Source organism: Microplitis mediator, chromosome 4, assembly GCF_029852145.1.
Source record: "Microplitis mediator isolate UGA2020A chromosome 4, iyMicMedi2.1, whole genome shotgun sequence".
Taxonomy (NCBI): domain Eukaryota; kingdom Metazoa; phylum Arthropoda; class Insecta; order Hymenoptera; family Braconidae; genus Microplitis; species Microplitis mediator.
The window spans coordinates 15,358,936-15,375,595 of record NC_079972.1 but is presented as its reverse complement, the minus strand read 5'-3'; the positions used below and the strand labels follow the sequence as shown (position 1 = coordinate 15,375,595).

The 16,660-nt window shown below is 31.6% G+C and overlaps 5 protein-coding genes across 8 annotated transcripts; 2 read left to right on the top strand and 3 right to left on the bottom strand.

Annotated features, from left to right (window-relative positions):
- Positions 1–116: 116 nt before the first annotated feature.
- Positions 117–2,924, top strand: LOC130667022 (exonuclease 1). 2 transcript variants are annotated; one of them, XM_057468393.1, is made up of 5 exons: positions 117–561; positions 636–755; positions 826–1,087; positions 1,165–2,357; positions 2,427–2,924. In XM_057468393.1, the coding sequence occupies exons 1-5, from the start codon at positions 401–403 to the stop codon at positions 2,812–2,814; spliced, it is 2,124 nt and encodes a 707-aa protein (XP_057324376.1). In that variant the 5' UTR covers positions 117–400; the 3' UTR covers positions 2,815–2,924. The 2 variants fall into 2 exon arrangements, with proteins under 2 accessions (XP_057324376.1, XP_057324375.1); XM_057468392.1 differs by having other exon boundaries at positions 1,165–2,924.
- Positions 2,925–3,080: 156 nt separating this feature from the next.
- On the bottom strand, positions 3,081–5,404 carry LOC130667027 (V-type proton ATPase subunit E). Its single transcript, XM_057468399.1, has 5 exons — positions 5,202–5,404; positions 4,751–4,926; positions 4,515–4,683; positions 4,258–4,441; positions 3,081–4,199 (listed from the first exon to the last, which is right to left on the bottom strand). Exons 1-5 carry the CDS (start codon positions 5,232–5,234, stop codon positions 4,081–4,083), a joined length of 681 nt encoding a protein of 226 aa, XP_057324382.1. The 5' UTR covers positions 5,235–5,404; the 3' UTR covers positions 3,081–4,080.
- Positions 5,405–5,723: 319 nt separating this feature from the next.
- LOC130667026 (CCR4-NOT transcription complex subunit 2) lies at positions 5,724–10,969 on the top strand. Of its 3 annotated transcripts, none has more exons than XM_057468397.1 (8): positions 5,724–6,394; positions 7,515–7,866; positions 8,123–8,349; positions 8,405–8,665; positions 8,740–9,001; positions 9,080–9,187; positions 9,263–9,488; positions 10,831–10,969. In XM_057468397.1, exons 2-7 carry the CDS (start codon positions 7,541–7,543, stop codon positions 9,480–9,482), a joined length of 1,404 nt encoding a protein of 467 aa, XP_057324380.1. In that variant the 5' UTR covers positions 5,724–6,394; positions 7,515–7,540; the 3' UTR covers positions 9,483–9,488; positions 10,831–10,969. The 3 variants fall into 3 exon arrangements, with proteins under 3 accessions (XP_057324380.1, XP_057324379.1, XP_057324381.1); XM_057468396.1 differs by lacking the exon at positions 10,831–10,969 and adding an exon at positions 9,710–9,850; XM_057468398.1 differs by lacking the exon at positions 10,831–10,969 and adding an exon at positions 9,710–9,848 and having other exon boundaries at positions 5,726–6,394; positions 8,423–8,665.
- LOC130667024 (malonyl-CoA decarboxylase, mitochondrial-like) lies at positions 9,884–12,137 on the bottom strand. Its single transcript, XM_057468395.1, has 8 exons — positions 11,882–12,137; positions 11,677–11,817; positions 11,469–11,609; positions 11,259–11,411; positions 10,721–11,008; positions 10,521–10,656; positions 10,244–10,456; positions 9,884–10,173 (listed from the first exon to the last, which is right to left on the bottom strand). The coding sequence occupies exons 1-8, from the start codon at positions 12,089–12,091 to the stop codon at positions 9,947–9,949; spliced, it is 1,509 nt and encodes a 502-aa protein (XP_057324378.1). The 5' UTR covers positions 12,092–12,137; the 3' UTR covers positions 9,884–9,946.
- An 84-nt stretch (positions 12,138–12,221) lies between these two features.
- LOC130667021 (telomerase reverse transcriptase-like) lies at positions 12,222–15,625 on the bottom strand. The gene is made up of 9 exons (XM_057468391.1): positions 15,304–15,625; positions 15,018–15,226; positions 14,379–14,941; positions 13,981–14,315; positions 13,698–13,903; positions 13,369–13,628; positions 13,097–13,290; positions 12,796–13,011; positions 12,222–12,730 (listed from the first exon to the last, which is right to left on the bottom strand). The coding sequence occupies exons 1-9, from the start codon at positions 15,369–15,371 to the stop codon at positions 12,310–12,312; spliced, it is 2,472 nt and encodes an 823-aa protein (XP_057324374.1). The 5' UTR covers positions 15,372–15,625; the 3' UTR covers positions 12,222–12,309.
- Positions 15,626–16,660: the final 1,035 nt, after the last annotated feature.

Sequence of the window (16,660 nt, the reverse complement as noted above, 5' to 3'; positions counted from 1 at the left end):
TCGACCACCATCTATTTGTACGATCGTCATCATTCATTTGTTTGTTTTTTTTTTTTAATTCAAGACTGAGTTTCCCGCGTAAACATTTAACCTGCACGGCAGTTCCTACTTTTTCATCCTCTTCTTGGTTAGTGTACGGGCTTTGTAAACACCCGGGCATGTGCGTAATAATAAAATAAATTAAAGTTTTTTTTGTAAATCAGTAATTTTTCTTGATTGACAAAGTGATCAAATAACAGCAGACGCCTGTGCAAATCTGTGATCAATTAATGATAATTTATTTATGATTATTAAATTCAGCTGACAAGTACACCATGAAATAAAAATAAACGGCAGTTTTATCGTTCATTTGTCGAAGATTTTTAAAATAATTTAAATATTTTAAGTGTAATTATTAATTATGGGAATCACGGGATTGCTGCCGTTCCTGGACAAGTCCTCGAAGAGAGGAAACATCAGTCAATTTTCAGGAGGAACTGCGGCTGTTGATACTTATTGTTGGCTTCACAAAGGAGTTTTCACTTGTGCTGATAAACTGGCCTTGGGTGAACCAACTGATGGGTAAAATAAATAATAATTTTAATTAATAATTTATATTGACAGTTTTTTAAATTATTTTATCACTATTCCCCTAGATATGTTCTCTATTGTATGAAATTCGTTCAAATGTTGCTGGCGAACAGGATAAAGCCAATCCTGGTGTTTGATGGCTGTTACTTGCCAGCTAAAGCTGAGACAGAATTAAAACGACGAGAGTAATTATTTTATTTTTTAAAAGTAATTAGATTTAGTTACAATTTATTGATATTTTTTATTTAATGTCAGATCGAGAGAAACGAATAAACGACGAGCTGCTGAGCTGATGAAAATGGGCCGTAATGGTGAAGCCAAAGCTATTCTACGTAGATCTGTTGATGTTACTCACGAAATGGCTCTGCAAGTTATTAAAAAATGTCATGAATTAAATGTTGACTGTATCGTTGCGCCATACGAAGCAGATGCTCAATTAGCTTATTTAAACACATCTGGAATAGCTGACGTTGTCATCACTGAGGACAGTGATTTGACACTGTTTGGATGTAAAAAGGTTAAACTTTATTCAAATAGATTAATTACTTGACAAGTAGCCGCAGTAAATTTTTAATTAAATTATTTTTCCTGTAGATATTTTTCAAAATGGACATTAACGGCAATGGAGTTCTGGTAGAGCAAGATCGTCTTCATCTGGCTATGAATTTAAGCCCTAATCAATTTGACATTGACAGATTTCGTCATATGTGTATTTTGTCTGGGTGTGATTATTTACCGTCATTACCAGGAATTGGACTCAGCAAAGCCTGTAAATTTGTGCTAAAAAATTCAGATCCAGATATTCATAAGGCACTGGGACGGCTGAGCTCATACTTGAATATGAAATCACTGTCTGTTACTCCAGAGTATCGTGATTCGTTTATACGAGCGCTTATTACTTTTAAACATCAGTTAGCATTCTGTCCAATGCAGAGGAAACAAGTGAGACTGACAACTCCACCACCGGAGGTAACACCTGAACAACTGCATCATGCTGGAGATGAAAAACCTTCTGACTTGGCGTATCAACTGGCTCTTGGTAACTATGATCCGACTACGCTGAAAAAAATGCATGATTATGATCCAGATGAAGCTTCAAAGAGATCAAGAAATTCTTGGCACAGTAGTTCGAAAATTACACATCGAAGTATTTGGTCTAGAGATTTTAAGATTACGAGTCCTAAGAAAACTCCAGTAAAGAAGAGCGACAAGACCAAGTGGCCTAATACTGCTGGTAAAGTTATGGTTGCTAATACAGATGCTCTTAAATTTAAATCAAGTCCTTTAAAACGATCTTTCGAAGACATGGAAACTGATCTTACTGAAAGTGATATTGTTAAAATGTATGGTAGTAATAAAATTAAAAAAAATGAAGAGCCAGTTGATGTTAAAGTTGAAGAAGAAGAAAAAGAAGTTAAAGATCAGAAAACACCGCCAGCAGTTTCTCCACAAAGAAAACCAAATCCATTTTTAAAAAAATCAACCGAGACATCTCCTTGTTTATTACAAGGATCGCGAAGAAGAAAACTTCGTACTTTTATCGCTGTCGAGCCTACTGTAGTTGACGAAAGTGCTCCAGTTGTGAGCAAATATTTTAACGATAACTTAAATCAGACTGAAGGAACATCATCATCATCAGCGGCAGTAAAAAATCTGATTGATCGGGGAATTCATTTCGTTCCAGAAACACAAGACGAAGACTTGCCGCTGTCGCAACCAGACTCATACAAAGAAAACAAGATTAATGTTAATGATAAAAAGTCTGAAGAAAAACAAGTACTCAGTAGGTTAGATTCAGGAATAGATATGAAAGATAACAGCAATGATTATATAAGTAATGATATAAAAATTTCCAGCGACCAAGACAATCAAGTTCCTTCTCCGGCCAAGCAACAGCCGCGTCATCAGGACGATGATATTTTGCATAATCATAAGCACAATCTTAGTGATAATAATTTGGATAATTTAGCAACGGATCCAGCTCCTGATGATGACATTGAGTGTTCGACAATTACCTCACATGTGACCAGTTTGAGAAGCAGTTTCTTCAAGTGGTCAAACACCAGAGGAAGTTCAAGTAAATTAAATACCGTCGACAGTAGTCCAATAGCCGTAAAAAACAGCAGAAAATTACAAACTCACAGCAAATCTTCACGGACACTGACAACTAAAAAAACTCCGCCTTCCACTCAGCACAATCTTCTGAATTCCTACGGCTTTGAGAAAAAAAAAATATTGAAATAATTATTTTTACTTTATTTATTTATTTTTTCTACTCATCCGCGATGCGGGTTTCAGTATTTTGAATTATTTAATTAGATTACCGTTGATATTTATATCGTGTTGAGAAATTGTTGACTCAAGAATAATTATTCAGGTATTTGTCAGTTTTTCTTTGTCATTCATTTTATGATTTTTTTTTTCATGATGATTTTGATACTCTTGTTAGTGTTGCTATTAAAGTCCTCATTATTACCATAAGACTATTTGATAATTATTATAATAATAAATTTCATAAAACAATTAATAATTTTTTGAATAAAGTAAAATTATTTTTCTATTACAATAAAGACCAATAATTTTTTTGGATTTTCCACATGTATCTATATTCGAATTAACTTTTTTCTACTATGCCACAGTTGTATAATACATCGAATTAAATACATATTTACAGAAATATCATAATCATAGCACAATTATTATATTTTTAAATTCAATTTCTCTTCAACATGCCCAACAGAGATTTACTTCATTTAGACTACTTGTAAATTACAATTAGATATATTTATTGTATATATATATAATATATGTTACGTCTGATACTCGCACGAATATTAATTATTAATTAACACGGTCAACAGATAATTTAGCACAGAAAAATAATAATTCAAGACAATTTAAATTCATTAAAGTTTGTGTTAAAATACAATACATTCAAGTATTAATTAACAATCCAATTTATTGCATTCAGAGTAAAACTAATGTGCGTTCATAAAATCATTAATTAATCAATTTTTTTCTTTCGTTATTTAAATAAACAAAAAAAAAAGTTAAAGGAAAAAGAAATGATAGAATAAACGCTGGTACTTGAGAACGTTATTTCTAAAACAGTAAATATTTTTAAAATTTATATTTATATATATAACACAAGTAATACTGGCGTTTAGCCAAAAAAATAAATTTATACTATTTAGATTAGTATATTTATTAACAACAATAATCACCCACAAAATAAACAGTAGGCCATTATATTATTTAGAACGCACATTAAATAATTAAATTATTATAATTATATATTTTTATTTTAAATTTATTTATATTTAATCGCCTCGACTGGCTATTTTCGCAGACAATTTGTTCGGCATACAGTTTTCAATCCCGTTGAAAGTGTGCATTTTAGATATTTTTAACAATTGCGAATAAGGGAATGTTTTTTTTTTCTTAACTTTTCTTTTGTTATTTATTATTAATATTTTATTTTTTTTAAAGATATGATTTATAATTAAAAATTTAATCAGTGAACTTGCGGTTTGGATTGCGCCCGAATAAGGCTGACCGTATTTCTGGCACCAACTGCTGGGCAATCAATTCTAACCGTGACTCCATAGTATTGCAGATCTTAATACGGCCTGTAAAATTATTATTTTATAAATATTTAATTTACAATTATTCATTTACCCAAATTACCTCTGGCTGCGATCAAATCAACTCCACCGCAGCTCTCGGCAGGCAAGAAATTGTCTTGGTCAACTTTGATGATGACTTCTTTTTTGGAGACGCCTTTATAAATGTCTTGGACCTCGTTTAAAAATGATTCGACGAGTTGGACGTCCATTTGACGGACGCGCAGCATGACATTGTGCTCCATCAGCTGATAAAATTTCAATTATTATATTTCTTTTATCTTCAATTGAATAAATTCAATTTTATTCCCGATACTAAACCTGGTAAAGAGCTTGAATGATCAGGAGTTTCAAGACTTCCGTGTACTTTTGTCGATCTTGACCAACCTGGGCCAGTCTTTTCCTGGCTTCGTCAAGGCAGTTTCGTACATGATCTTCGCGGACTTTCAGAACTTTAAGTCTCGCTTGATTGAGCATATTAGACGATTGACTGAAACAAAAGACATTTATCAATATCTCCAATCAATAACAATACAACAAAATAAAATAATAATCACATCTTCTTCTGCAGCTCAACTTGTTTCTCCTTCTTCTCATAATACTCCATAATCTTGAGTCGTTGCTGCTGGACAAGACGGCCCTTTTCAATATTGAATTCTTCCTCAGCTTTAGCGTCAATTTCTTCAGCTTTTTCGTTGGCCTCTTGTTCGATAAAAGCCATCATATGCTTAATCTGCAATAATATATATATGACATTATATACAATTATCCGATAGATTCAGTGAACGTGTCAGCAGAACTTGCTCCCAAGACCAAGTAATTCATTTATTTTTTAATAAATAATTTAATTGCGCGTAATTTTGATTGGAAAATATTAATAGACTAATAATTGTTTGAAAAATATAAATAAAGACGTCGTTAGGAGGATTTTTTGTGACGGGCAAATATCAATAGCCACTCAAGGACCCTCAAAAATAATAAAATATATAAATTATTGATATATCTCACCTGTTTCTGTACATCAGCATCGCTGAGAGCCATGATTGACGCTGCTTATTTACGAGTAACTTTGTCTTAATTAAAATCGGCTGGTGCCTTTAATTAATTATTTAAAATAATTAAGTAAAAGTTTAATTTGTGGGTCTAATGATAGAAGAAGTCAACGCCTATAAAACACGACTGTCTTGAGCACTGCCCAATGATGATCATATGACCACATATAATATGACTTATGCGCGCGCAAACACTAGTCAAATTAATGCTTTAATTTTTCATCAAAATTTAATTCTTCTACTACTTGCTCTCCATTAATCAGCAATCAAATCCTTTTATTTATTTAATTATTTTCCATCATTTTCCCAGGACCTGCTCATATTTATTTCTGTAAGTAAAAAATAAAATATAAAGTAAAATAAATAAAAAAAAGTAAATTACTTGCTTGTAGATTTCCTCAGCACCAGCTGTCAATAAAATGGCGGATGATTTTATCAACAAGCAGCAGCAAGTAGTTATCGAATAACGCAATTAACAAAAGACCCCAATAGTCTGCATAATATATTTTGTTAACGATATATATTTTTATATTATTACTGAAATAACTGTTTATAATTTATTTAATCCAGATTATTTATAAATATCAATAATCAGTTTAACAACAAAGTGAGATATATATGTTAACTTACAAATATATAAAAAAATAATTGAAAAAAAAAAATATATATATACATCCATTGGTTGCTGATTTGGACGCATTTGTGAAAATTGCTAATATGGCAGAAAATTGTCAACTCTGATATTATATTGTTTAAGTTTATGTCATTTATTATTTATCATAATTATTAACAGTATTATAATTGTTAAGTGGTGAATTAAAATGTATAAAGAATAACAAATAATTGTATGATTGTGTACAGGGACTTAAGTGGTGATTATTTTGTTGCGCGGTGAACAGTACCCGCGTAAAATTTATTCTTGTGTCGACACGTTTATTCCTTTTGCTATTATTATATATACATACACACATATATATATACAATACATATACAATAAATATATACATCGTTAAATCAACATACAGAAACTTTACAGTGATTATATATATATATTTTTTTTAATTAAAACAATTAGTCTATGGGTCTAGTTATAATGAGTATGGTTAAATTTTCGACACTATAGATTGATAACTGGAACTTAATTAATAGGTAAAGATGCTTTTATTAATTAATTTATAATCCAGTGGGTTGTTTTGTTTATTGTTATTGTTATTGTTTTTATTGTTATCATTATTATTTATAGTTTTACTCCTGCTACTTCTGCTGGTACTGAAAGTCTAAAAAAATGATTTTAAAATATAAAAACAATGAGTACTTATAACCTTTGTTCGTGTGGTGTGTGATTGTCAGCGGTTCGTAAACGGGACGTCAGATTATTATTTTTTCTTAAATTAAAAAAACCCCCAAGCGTTAATTACTCATCAACGTGGCATTTAATATATTTTTATCTTATTTAATGCGTATGAGCTGTTTTTGTTTTGTTAAAATACGACTAAAAGGTTCTTGTTTAATTATATATTTTTTTTTAAACTTTTAGTTCATACTTTACGTGATATGTAATCTTCGGGTGTCCAAACAAAGGTTGTAGGTTGGAATGTCAAGTTGGTGGGATAAAAGTTGAGATTAATAATATTTATATTTATATTTTTATTTAGATTCATTTATTTTATAATTACATGGATTTCCGTGGGTTTGTTTTGCATGTAATCTTATCGTGGTGTTGTATTATAGTTAATTGTGACAAATGTAAACATGGGTATTTATTAGTTGTGATTTTTTTTTGTATTTAATACTAGACACTTGAATATGCTTAAAGACATTATTTTATCGTAATGACGTTATGCTGATTATTCAGCTGTCTTTAGTCTGATTAACGTTAGCAAATCTGTTCAGTCACTTCTGTCAACAAAAATATTTGTCGATATAAACTTATGTATGAAACATATATATATTTTTATTAATTTTATAATTATTATAAATGATTTCATTTAGAAGTTGAGGATAGAAATATCATAACTAAACTAACGTAAGCCAATTTTATTAAATTATTTATTTTATTTTATTTTATTCTGTAGATTTAAATTTAAAAATAATCTAGACGCTTTCCTTGTATGTAATTAGTAAATTGGTCGTGATAGCGAAAGATGTGGAGCAGGCATCGTAGCAGAGGTGATACTGATGATGATGATAATGATGATGATGACGATAGATAGAGATATGTACCTAGCACCGAGTTTTAAATATAGAATGTATTAATGTGTCCTCTTAGGTAATTTTAAGTGGAGATAACAGGCTATGGCCAACCTGAACTTTGAGCAGCCACCACGAAGTATAGCAACAGCGAGCCTTTCGTCACGTGGGGCTGGTGGTGGGGGCTTGAGCTCTTCCACCCTCGTGGGTCATGTCACACCTACCTCGGGCATGTTCTCAGGTTCGTCGGCGAGTACCTCAAGCACGGCGAACTCAGCGATCGTCGGAGCCAGCATTTATCCTGGTGCCTCGGGCGCAGCCTCCCAATCTGTTGGACACCAGCCTCAGCAGCAACAGCTCTCGCCGATGGGTACCAGGGGACTCTTCGGACAGAGAGCGTTTACGGATAGACGTAACATGCCAACTCTTGGGTCAGTTTATGGCCAACTCCTGGTCCTACGATAAATAATTTATTTTACACACTCTTTTTAGGCTCCATATTTAATTCCAGGCTCCATTTACACCAATTTTATTCTGTATTATTTTTAAAATACCTCCACACGCATGACATTTACAAAATACTCACATACTATTGCACTTTTTTGTTTAACTGATTAATTATTTTATTTTTTGTTCATCAGAATGATATTTTGGCAGCACGTATTAATTTTATTTACCATTTTACAGAAACTCTAATCCAATGGGTAGTATGGGAAGTTTTGGAATACCTCAGAGTCGGAGTTACGGATCTCAAGGTGCGATCAACAATTTTCATTCTGTATTTGGGAGCGGCGGAGGTGGAGACACCAGCACTCCTCCACTGTTAGACCTCTCGGAGTTTCCCTCCCTGACGAATCGAGGCCAGGGTGATTCGATGCCCCAACCTAGCCCAATGCCGGGCAAACAAGCTTATGGTTTGTCTCATTTGTTATTTAATTCATCACTGACATTGGCTAAACCATAACGTAGATCCTTATCTCGTTGCAGTTGGTATGGTAAAACAACCAACGTCCGAAGCAAGTGAGTTCACGATGAGCTCGGAAGATTTTCCTGCGTTACCTGGTACACAAAGCAGGGAAGGTCCATCACCTGGCGGCAGCGTGACGGGGGATAAAAGCCTGTCTGTTGGTCTAGGTCCTGAAATTGGTCAGGACGTATTACAAAATAATAGAGCACCTGGTTCCGAAAAGTCACAAGCGTCCAAAAGAGGCATCCAAACCTCACCTGATGGTTTGTTTATTTTTTTCATACAATTAATAACTATTAAGTTTGGTATTTATTTGTAAAATTTTTATTTTTATTAGGAAAAGTAACGAATATACCAGCAAGTATGGTGAAAGACCAATTCGGTATGGTAGGATTGTTAACGTTTATTAGAGCAGCAGAAACGGATCCTAATTTGGTATCACTGGCACTCGGACAAGACTTAACAGCATTAGGATTAAATCTAAATTCTCCTGAAAACCTTTACCAAAATTTTGGTGGACCCTGGGCGGACACGCCTTGTCGACCGCAGGATATTGACTTTCACGTGCCGCCCGAGTATCTTATTAACGCAGCTATAAGGTACTTGTACCAATTACTAAACAACCCTACCCCATAATTAGCAAAAAATATTTATGATAAATATTTAATTTACTTTAGAGAGAAGTTGGCACCTGTAAAACTCAACCGGTACAAGGATGATCTCTTATTTTATATGTTTTATACAAATGTTGGTGATGTATTACAATTAGCAGCGGCAGCTGAATTGTAAGTATTACGTCAGCTGTTAATTAACAATTAATAATCAAATTTATTAATCTTGTGTGTGAATAAATAAAACAGGTATAGCAGAGAATGGCGATATCATATGGAGGAGAAGGTTTGGATTACGCAAGCACCGGGTCTTGGAGTGGTTGAAAAAACCTCGACGTATGAACGTGGTACTTATTATTATTTTGACGCGCAAAACTGGAGAAAAGTAGCCAAGGAATTCCATCTTGATTATACGAAGCTGGAAAGTAGACCTCATCTTCCTACGACCTTTCATCAAACCCAGCCTTGACTGCAGGTTAATTGACAACCATTAAAAAAAAAAAACAAAAAAATTAAAAAAAAAAAAAATATTGCCTCTTAGATCGACGTTGTGCTAGATTACTATTATTTTTATTTTTTATTTTTTTCTTTTTCGTATTTTTTACCTTAATTTTATTATTACGCTTGTTTAGTTCTGTTTATTAACAATTTTATTATTGAGAAATAAATGAAAATGAAAGTTGATACTTGTTTCAGATTTCTCTGTGGATACTTGAGCTGAATATGAGCTGGGCGAATCCAGCAATTGTATAAATGAACAAATTTAATAATCTTTAATAAAAACATTAAATTCGAAGAGTAATAAATGAAAATTTCTTGCACGCCAGCTTTTATATATTTACATTTTGCATTTAAATAATTCCTCCATCATTTATTTATTTATTTGCAATTTATTATTTATTTTTTTTTAGTATAAAAAAAAGAAAAAAAAAATTAACATTTATTTCTTAATTTATCTGCTTGTAACACCGAACTCATCACACCCTCAGAGGCTTTTATTTTGTTACCCTCAATGTAATTACGACTATTGTCCTCAGTTTCACTTAAAAAGTATCTGTAATTAACCATCAGTCCGCAGCTGTGATCGGAACCACGTGGTGATGGATCAGCCATCCAATTTACTCGCCACATCACTGCCCCATTGCGTAGATGAAAGTTTGCTGTCAAATAATTGTCACTAATTGCTTTGTTGTCACTCTCTATTATGAGTTATCGATTATTAATACTAACCGACAGCATTCAGAGCATAATTACGTCGTTTCTCTCGGTACAAATACCAAGCACACGCTCTCATCAACGGTTCCTTCAGTGCATCAGTTATTTCTTTATCATTCATCCACAGACAATTATTCAATAATTTTTTTAATCCCTCCGTGATATTATTTGTACTTAGAATATTTTTTATCCTCATCAATTCATCTTCAGTAAAAATTTTAGTGGCATCTAGTAGACATAAAAAAAAAAAATTAATTTTAAAATCAAGAACATGACGGCATTTATTAATTACCTTGTCTAATATTATCGAGTAACCATAATCTGAATTTAGGGATCGGTGATAAACTTGAAAGCTGATCGATCATTGGAAATTCACGTGTCACTTCCTTAGCTACCTCTTTTATTAAATAATTACCAAGCTCGATTCCCTACATATTTAATTTAATTAATAATATTAATAATAATAATAATAAGTGTTAGATATATATTTACTTGTAGCCCCTTTTGAGTAGTAGAAATTGAGTAAAAAACAGCAGCTTTTATTTGATTAACATTTTCCTGTATTGACAGAGCTGTAGTTTTTTCGACAATTCGTTTTTCAGCTTCTTCAATACCTTTAACAGTCTCTGGTATCGTGTCGCAGAGAGCTGTGTGAAGAACAACCAAAGGTTCTCTGGGCATTGAAGGATGTGTAAATATATAACAACGACGATAAGGACCAACTCGCCGTTTCAAGTCAACCCAATTTTTAATTGGATGTATCGCTTCGTAATCTGAAACCTTTTTAAATAAAATTATTTTAATAATACACATGAGTTCGAACATTTATTCAAATAAACCACCCGATAGCCTTATATTTTTTAATACAGATAAATTATTCTTTTTATCACTGGCGGTAAGCATTGAAGTAAAGTTTTTTTTTTGGAATCCATAGAAAAATTATAAGAGTTTTTGGGGCGTAAAAATTTTTGAGCGGCTGGGGACTGGGTAATTCATATTTTATATTTAATATATGTATTATTATTTTAACCTTCTGTAACATATCACAAGAACTCTGCCAAGTTATTCGTTCCAGATGTAAAAATCCTACACTGAACCAAAGTAACAATAGATCATGCAGAGTTAAATTTAACTGCTGCATTATTGCTGACTTTTCTGTATCAGCCGACTCTGACAGCAACTCCTGAAAACTTGGAGTTGATTATTTTTTTACATTAATTATATTTATCATAAAAAATACCAGAACATCAGTGCGGAGATCAACGAGAAATTTTACTCCGCCTTCTAGTCTTCCCATCAGAATAAACAGCCAGTGGTACCGAGGAGTAAGAGCTTTTTTCAATGTTGTTTCTCTAGCCAACAATTGTTGGTAATTGTCTCCCTACAATAAAAAAATAATTATTATGATTATTATTACTTTTAATTGAAGATTTAAAAAATAATGGTACCTCTGTGCATAATAATTTGTCAGCAAGATGACAAATGTGTTTATGGTCGACTCCATATTTTAGAGCCAGAGTCCAAAGAAAATTCTGCTTGTTTTCTATTGGTAAATTTTTATAAAGACAACACAATGTGTCAACTTTGTTCTGTAAAAACAAATTTTTTAAATTTTACTGACTAATAACTGGTAAAAAAATGATTGCAAATCACCTCAATGATCCAGTTGCTGATATTGGTGTCTTTGAATTTAAAAATTTCATCAACAAGTTGATCGTTGATTGGAACATGTACAGAATTTTCGGGTGGTTTTGAATAATTTGAAGGAATATTTGAAAAAACTGCTTTGATAATATGACTGGCGCAATAATTACCACGTAATTTAAATACTATTACACTACTACTTACTATTTTTTTAAACATATTTAATGACAGTGACAGTTGAGTCGCTCATATCAGCAAAAATATATATATCGAGTCATTGTAAATGACCCCATGTGTTCAATTCAAATGTCTGGTTAAATTACCGCCAATTAAAAACAAACCTTGTGGTTACTTTACTCAAATATTTTTATTATTTATGAAAAAAATTAGAAATACATCGCTTTCATTATTTTTAATACAAACTATGAAAAAAAAAGTTAACCTGATAAATTATTCAATAATTTCGACTTAAATTGACTTTTTATGAGTACAGAAAATTTTTTGTATGCTACTTCATTTTTTCTAAACATCTTTAAATACGCATGCCAGAAAATACATTTTAATTCTCCAAATCTTATTGTAAATTTACGACGACGTCTTGTCAATAAAATTTTACATCTCTGCAATAAAGGCTGTAGAGATTTCTTCTTTATGTCATAAAAAATTCTAAGTGCAGACTCTTTGGTCATATTTTCTACATCATAAGTGTTGAGAAGAAGAAGAAAACATTTTTCCGCAGATAGATGGGCGGCATTTTTCAAAGTATCGATAATCACTTCCTTGGAATTTGTACAAGGGTCCAATACCAGGGCGGATAATTTCAATGATACCGAATTTGCGATCTTCTTTACAAATACACTGAAACAATTAATTATTTATATTTATAATAAATAAATAAATAAATAAATAAATCATATTCTCACCTTTCTATTCCACCAATCTGAGGTTGATTATGTGACATGATTTGTTCTAATGACAATTTTGTGTACTCAGGTTTTACATTCAAAGTTTCAAGATGGTAGTGGTACCCCAAGTAAGTAAATTCATTGTTATTGTAAGGCGATAAATTTGATTGGGTTTTTGCTGGATGGAAGGAACAGCCATAGCTCGAGACACCAGTTTTTATTTTTTCTAAAAATCTTAATTGTAATTCAAATTTAAATAATTTTATTAAATATGTAATTGCAAGTCATCTATTAATTAATGTAATAAAATAAAACTTACTCCTGCGCTAGCTCTTTGTCTTCAGTTAAAAACAAAAAGTCATCAACGTAACGAAGCAAATGACCAGATTCTGTGAATTTTGAAAATTCTTTTGCCACCATATCACTGTAATAAAAATCACAAAGTGTTCCGGACATTGGTACGCCCTGACCGATTCCTTTCTTCAAAATGAAAGTACGGCTTCCATGTAGAATCTATTTGAAGAAAAAAAAATTATTGTTTGCAATTTAAATATTAAACAAAAAATTTTTATTAAAAAATTTGTGATTTACTCTCTGTTGTACTACTGCAGATTTAATGTATGTCTTCAAATGATTTTTACTGATAATTGTACAAGGTTTTCTTGTCCTAGTCGTACGACAACACAAAGTACCTCTAGGTAAAATTGGCGGGAGAATTTCCGAAGATATAAATTCTTTTTCTTTGTAACTTTTTTTTTTAATATTTGTGGAATCAATTATTGCATACCACTGAGTAGGAATTTTATCTGGTAGTTTATCTATTAATTCAAAGACAATGTCCAGCAATTTGTCTGCAATAGCAAGAAAACAATTAAAACTTTTGAATTATTGTACTTGTATTATAAATTTAAAATACTTGCCTTGAATAATTGAACCAAAAGCATCATGGATATCACAGGAAACAAAGTAAATTGGTTTGGTCTTATCGAGTTTTCGGGTTTCGCACACCGACCTCCAGATTTTATGGAGTGTATGTACGTTTACAACATCATTGTTTTTTAAATAAAGTTGTTTCAGTAAAAGATGAACTTTTTTACCAACTTCCTTTCGATGATCACTCGTTTTGCTGTTAAAAAAAAATTAAACTCAGTACTCACTAAACGAACATCAATACGAAATTCATGAAATAAAAAAAGACATTACCAATTCGATAGTATAGGTCGCACACCATCTTTTTTCGACTGCACAATTAAATGAGCAGCAGGTATTACCCTGTTATGTTTTTCAGGAACTGGGTTTTCTAGCGGCTGATAATTATGTTGAGTTTCCTGTTCACGGACGTAGTTGAGGATAACTGACCCCTTCACCCAGCGGCGGATGTAAATCATTTCCTTGCGGATTTTATTATTTTCACTGAAAAAATATGTGTCGATAATATTCCAAATGAATGTATAGAAGAACCATTTAATTGTCCGACACAGCACCAGGATTTTGCTTGATTTAGATTTCAATTTGGACAGCCACTCAACTGAATCAACCTGTAATCAATTTTTTTGATTTTATTCATGAAAAAATATAATGACCTCTTCAATTTTACTTACGTCTAATTTTTGTACAAGCGGTTGGATAGTAAAAGGTTTTATTTTAGCAGCTTCGAAGTATGGTTTCAATGCTGCTTTAACTTTTTTTAAATTTCTACGGCTGCCGAACAATGAGTTAGGAACAACGTGATAAAATATTTGAGAAAAAAAATGTAACAGTTGTTTTTTCGACAACTCTCCTTTAAAAAGGGATTCGTCTTGAGGAATGCTGTCCAATAAAATGTTGTACTGGAAATGCAAATGTTTCTTTGCAAAAACATCACAAATATCCTTCAAGTACGGAGCATAATGGGAGTAATGGTAAGCAGTTGGATCTAAAAAAGACTCAAAAATCTTTAGATTCTTTGGTCGCGGATAAAATTTTTTGTGACTACGGTAATCTCTTCTATGGATATCTTCCGCAAGTATGCGATTGATAGATCCTCTGTCTACTTCTTCATCATGATCTACTGCAGGACGGGCATTGGGGCCTAGTATTTCGCTTAGAGTATTTGGTTTAGGTGATGTTCGGTCTGGTACAGATTCCAAGAACTCTTCCAGATTTACTGAGCGTCTGAAATCATCTTGAAACCAAAAAATAAAATTGTTGAGATAATTAACGTACGCGGTTATTATTTTAAATTTATGGAAATAAATTACCGAAGAGACAAAAGTTGTCCTGCATATCCAGATCGTGGGTTTGAGGGAGATACGATATTTCTTCAGATGTCTCATCACTTTTGTCGGACTTCTTTTTAGAGCCTTTTTCAAATTTACCCCATTCATCTAGAATAAATTCGTGGTTTTGCGGCAAAACATATGCGCCGAGTTTGGATCTCTTAGGAATGTAATTATTGACCTTCAAGTAACTATTTGGAAGTAAAGGTATCAATTATTTTACTATCAATTCTATAATAATAAATAAGAAATTCAGTATTTTTCTTACTCGACAATCATCGGGCCGAAGGATTTTTCCAGCGGAGTCCAGTCGATGGAATCCGGCGTCTTGTCCATCTTTCAAAATTACCCAAGACGCAATTAAAATTCAAAAAACTTTGACTAAACGTTTGTTGTTGTTTCATCAACTACCGGTTGACTGAACAATGTGCGCAACAGATGATTCAAAATGGAAACTAAAAAAAATTCAGTCCGAGCACAAGTTGATGAAAATTTAAAATAGAAAATTTTTTTGAATCTGCTTAACTTTATTAAATAATTGATAATATTTTTAATTATTTAGCGATTTTATTAAAATATTTAATGTTTCATACTGTTTTTAATTACTGTCATACATTTTAAGGCAGCGCCTCATGCAAACGGAACTAATGGCGCGAAAATTTGAAATGCAGCCAAAATATAATTTATCAATTAATAAAATTGTCTCAGATCCTAATTTTGAAGTGATTTTAAAATGTCAGGTGACAAAAATTTATAGAACAAAGTACCCGAGGCCCAGTACTTCATATATTTTATAAATAAAATAAAGTTATAATTCAAAATTTGTGGCGCGTAAATGGGGTTAGGAGCTGGAACTGGGAAGTCAATTCTACTTAATCGACAGTGAAGATTTAAAATAAATAGAAATATTTTTGGTATGATTACCTTTATTACTGAATTATTTTAATAATATAATGTCACATATAATGTCAATAAGTATTAAGTCGTAATATAATAATATATATTTTTTATGTCAATATACTTAATATGTACCTCGTATTTTACTTAATATGCCTTCATAGGTATTTTAATAATAATTAATTATTATTATTATGTGTTATCATAATATATATATAATATATATATTTATATTTTCAGGATGGTATAAATAATATTGTATTTCATAAAAGCACTTCTTGTTGCTTATAATATTGTTCATCAACTGCTTCCACTTCATCAACTCAAAAATTTTTTTAAAATAAATCCACAATCAAATTTGGTAAGTACTTTTTTTTTTTTTTTCCAAATAATTTATCCATGAATTGAAATTTTTAAATATTTATACTATCCTTTTACTGATACCATTCATGTTTACATTATTATAATGTATGTAACGTCGATACATTTTCTTTTTATTACCCTTCGAAGTTACGAGCACACTTAAATTTTATTAATTATTTTATCGCCTTCTTTCGCGTTGCCTGGTCCACTATATTTATAAATATTAATTTAAAAACATGATACTGAAGTTATCAGACGTCTACTAAATTTTGAATTTTTTTTTAGACGATAAACTGTAAAAAAAAAAATATTTGAAAAAATTGCACCGGTAGTTTTTTAAATTTTCTATAAGTGCATATTTTTAT

Coding starts and splice junctions, on each gene's coding strand:
- LOC130667022 (XM_057468392.1), top strand. CDS start 401: ATGGGAATCACGGGATTGCTGCCGTTCCTGGACAAGTCCTCGAAGAGA. Junction 562..635: donor TTGGGTGAACCAACTGATGG/GTAAAATAAATA, acceptor CTATTCCCCTAG/ATATGTTCTCTATTGTATGA. Junction 1,088..1,164: donor CACTGTTTGGATGTAAAAAG/GTTAAACTTTAT, acceptor TTTTTCCTGTAG/ATATTTTTCAAAATGGACAT.
- LOC130667027 (XM_057468399.1), bottom strand. CDS start 5,234: ATGGCTCTCAGCGATGCTGATGTACAGAAACAG. Junction 4,442..4,514: donor TCATTCAAGCTCTTTACCAG/GTTTAGTATCGG, acceptor AAATTTTATCAG/CTGATGGAGCACAATGTCAT. Junction 4,200..4,257: donor TGATTTGATCGCAGCCAGAG/GTAATTTGGGTA, acceptor ATAATTTTACAG/GCCGTATTAAGATCTGCAAT.
- LOC130667026 (XM_057468397.1), top strand. CDS start 7,541: ATGGCCAACCTGAACTTTGAGCAGCCACCACGAAGTATAGCAACAGCG. Junction 7,867..8,122: donor CGTAACATGCCAACTCTTGG/GTCAGTTTATGG, acceptor ACCATTTTACAG/AAACTCTAATCCAATGGGTA. Junction 9,002..9,079: donor CTTATTAACGCAGCTATAAG/GTACTTGTACCA, acceptor AATTTACTTTAG/AGAGAAGTTGGCACCTGTAA.
- LOC130667024 (XM_057468395.1), bottom strand. CDS start 12,091: ATGTTTAAAAAAATAGTAAGTAGTAGTGTAATAGTATTTAAATTACGT. Junction 11,818..11,881: donor TCAGCAACTGGATCATTGAG/GTGATTTGCAAT, acceptor TTGTTTTTACAG/AACAAAGTTGACACATTGTG. Junction 11,610..11,676: donor ACAAATTATTATGCACAGAG/GTACCATTATTT, acceptor TTTTTATTGTAG/GGAGACAATTACCAACAATT.
- LOC130667021 (XM_057468391.1), bottom strand. CDS start 15,371: ATGGACAAGACGCCGGATTCCATCGACTGGACTCCGCTGGAAAAATCC. Junction 14,316..14,378: donor CGCTTGTACAAAAATTAGAC/GTAAGTAAAATT, acceptor AATTGATTACAG/GTTGATTCAGTTGAGTGGCT. Junction 13,904..13,980: donor CGACCTATACTATCGAATTG/GTAATGTCTTTT, acceptor TTTTTTTAACAG/CAAAACGAGTGATCATCGAA.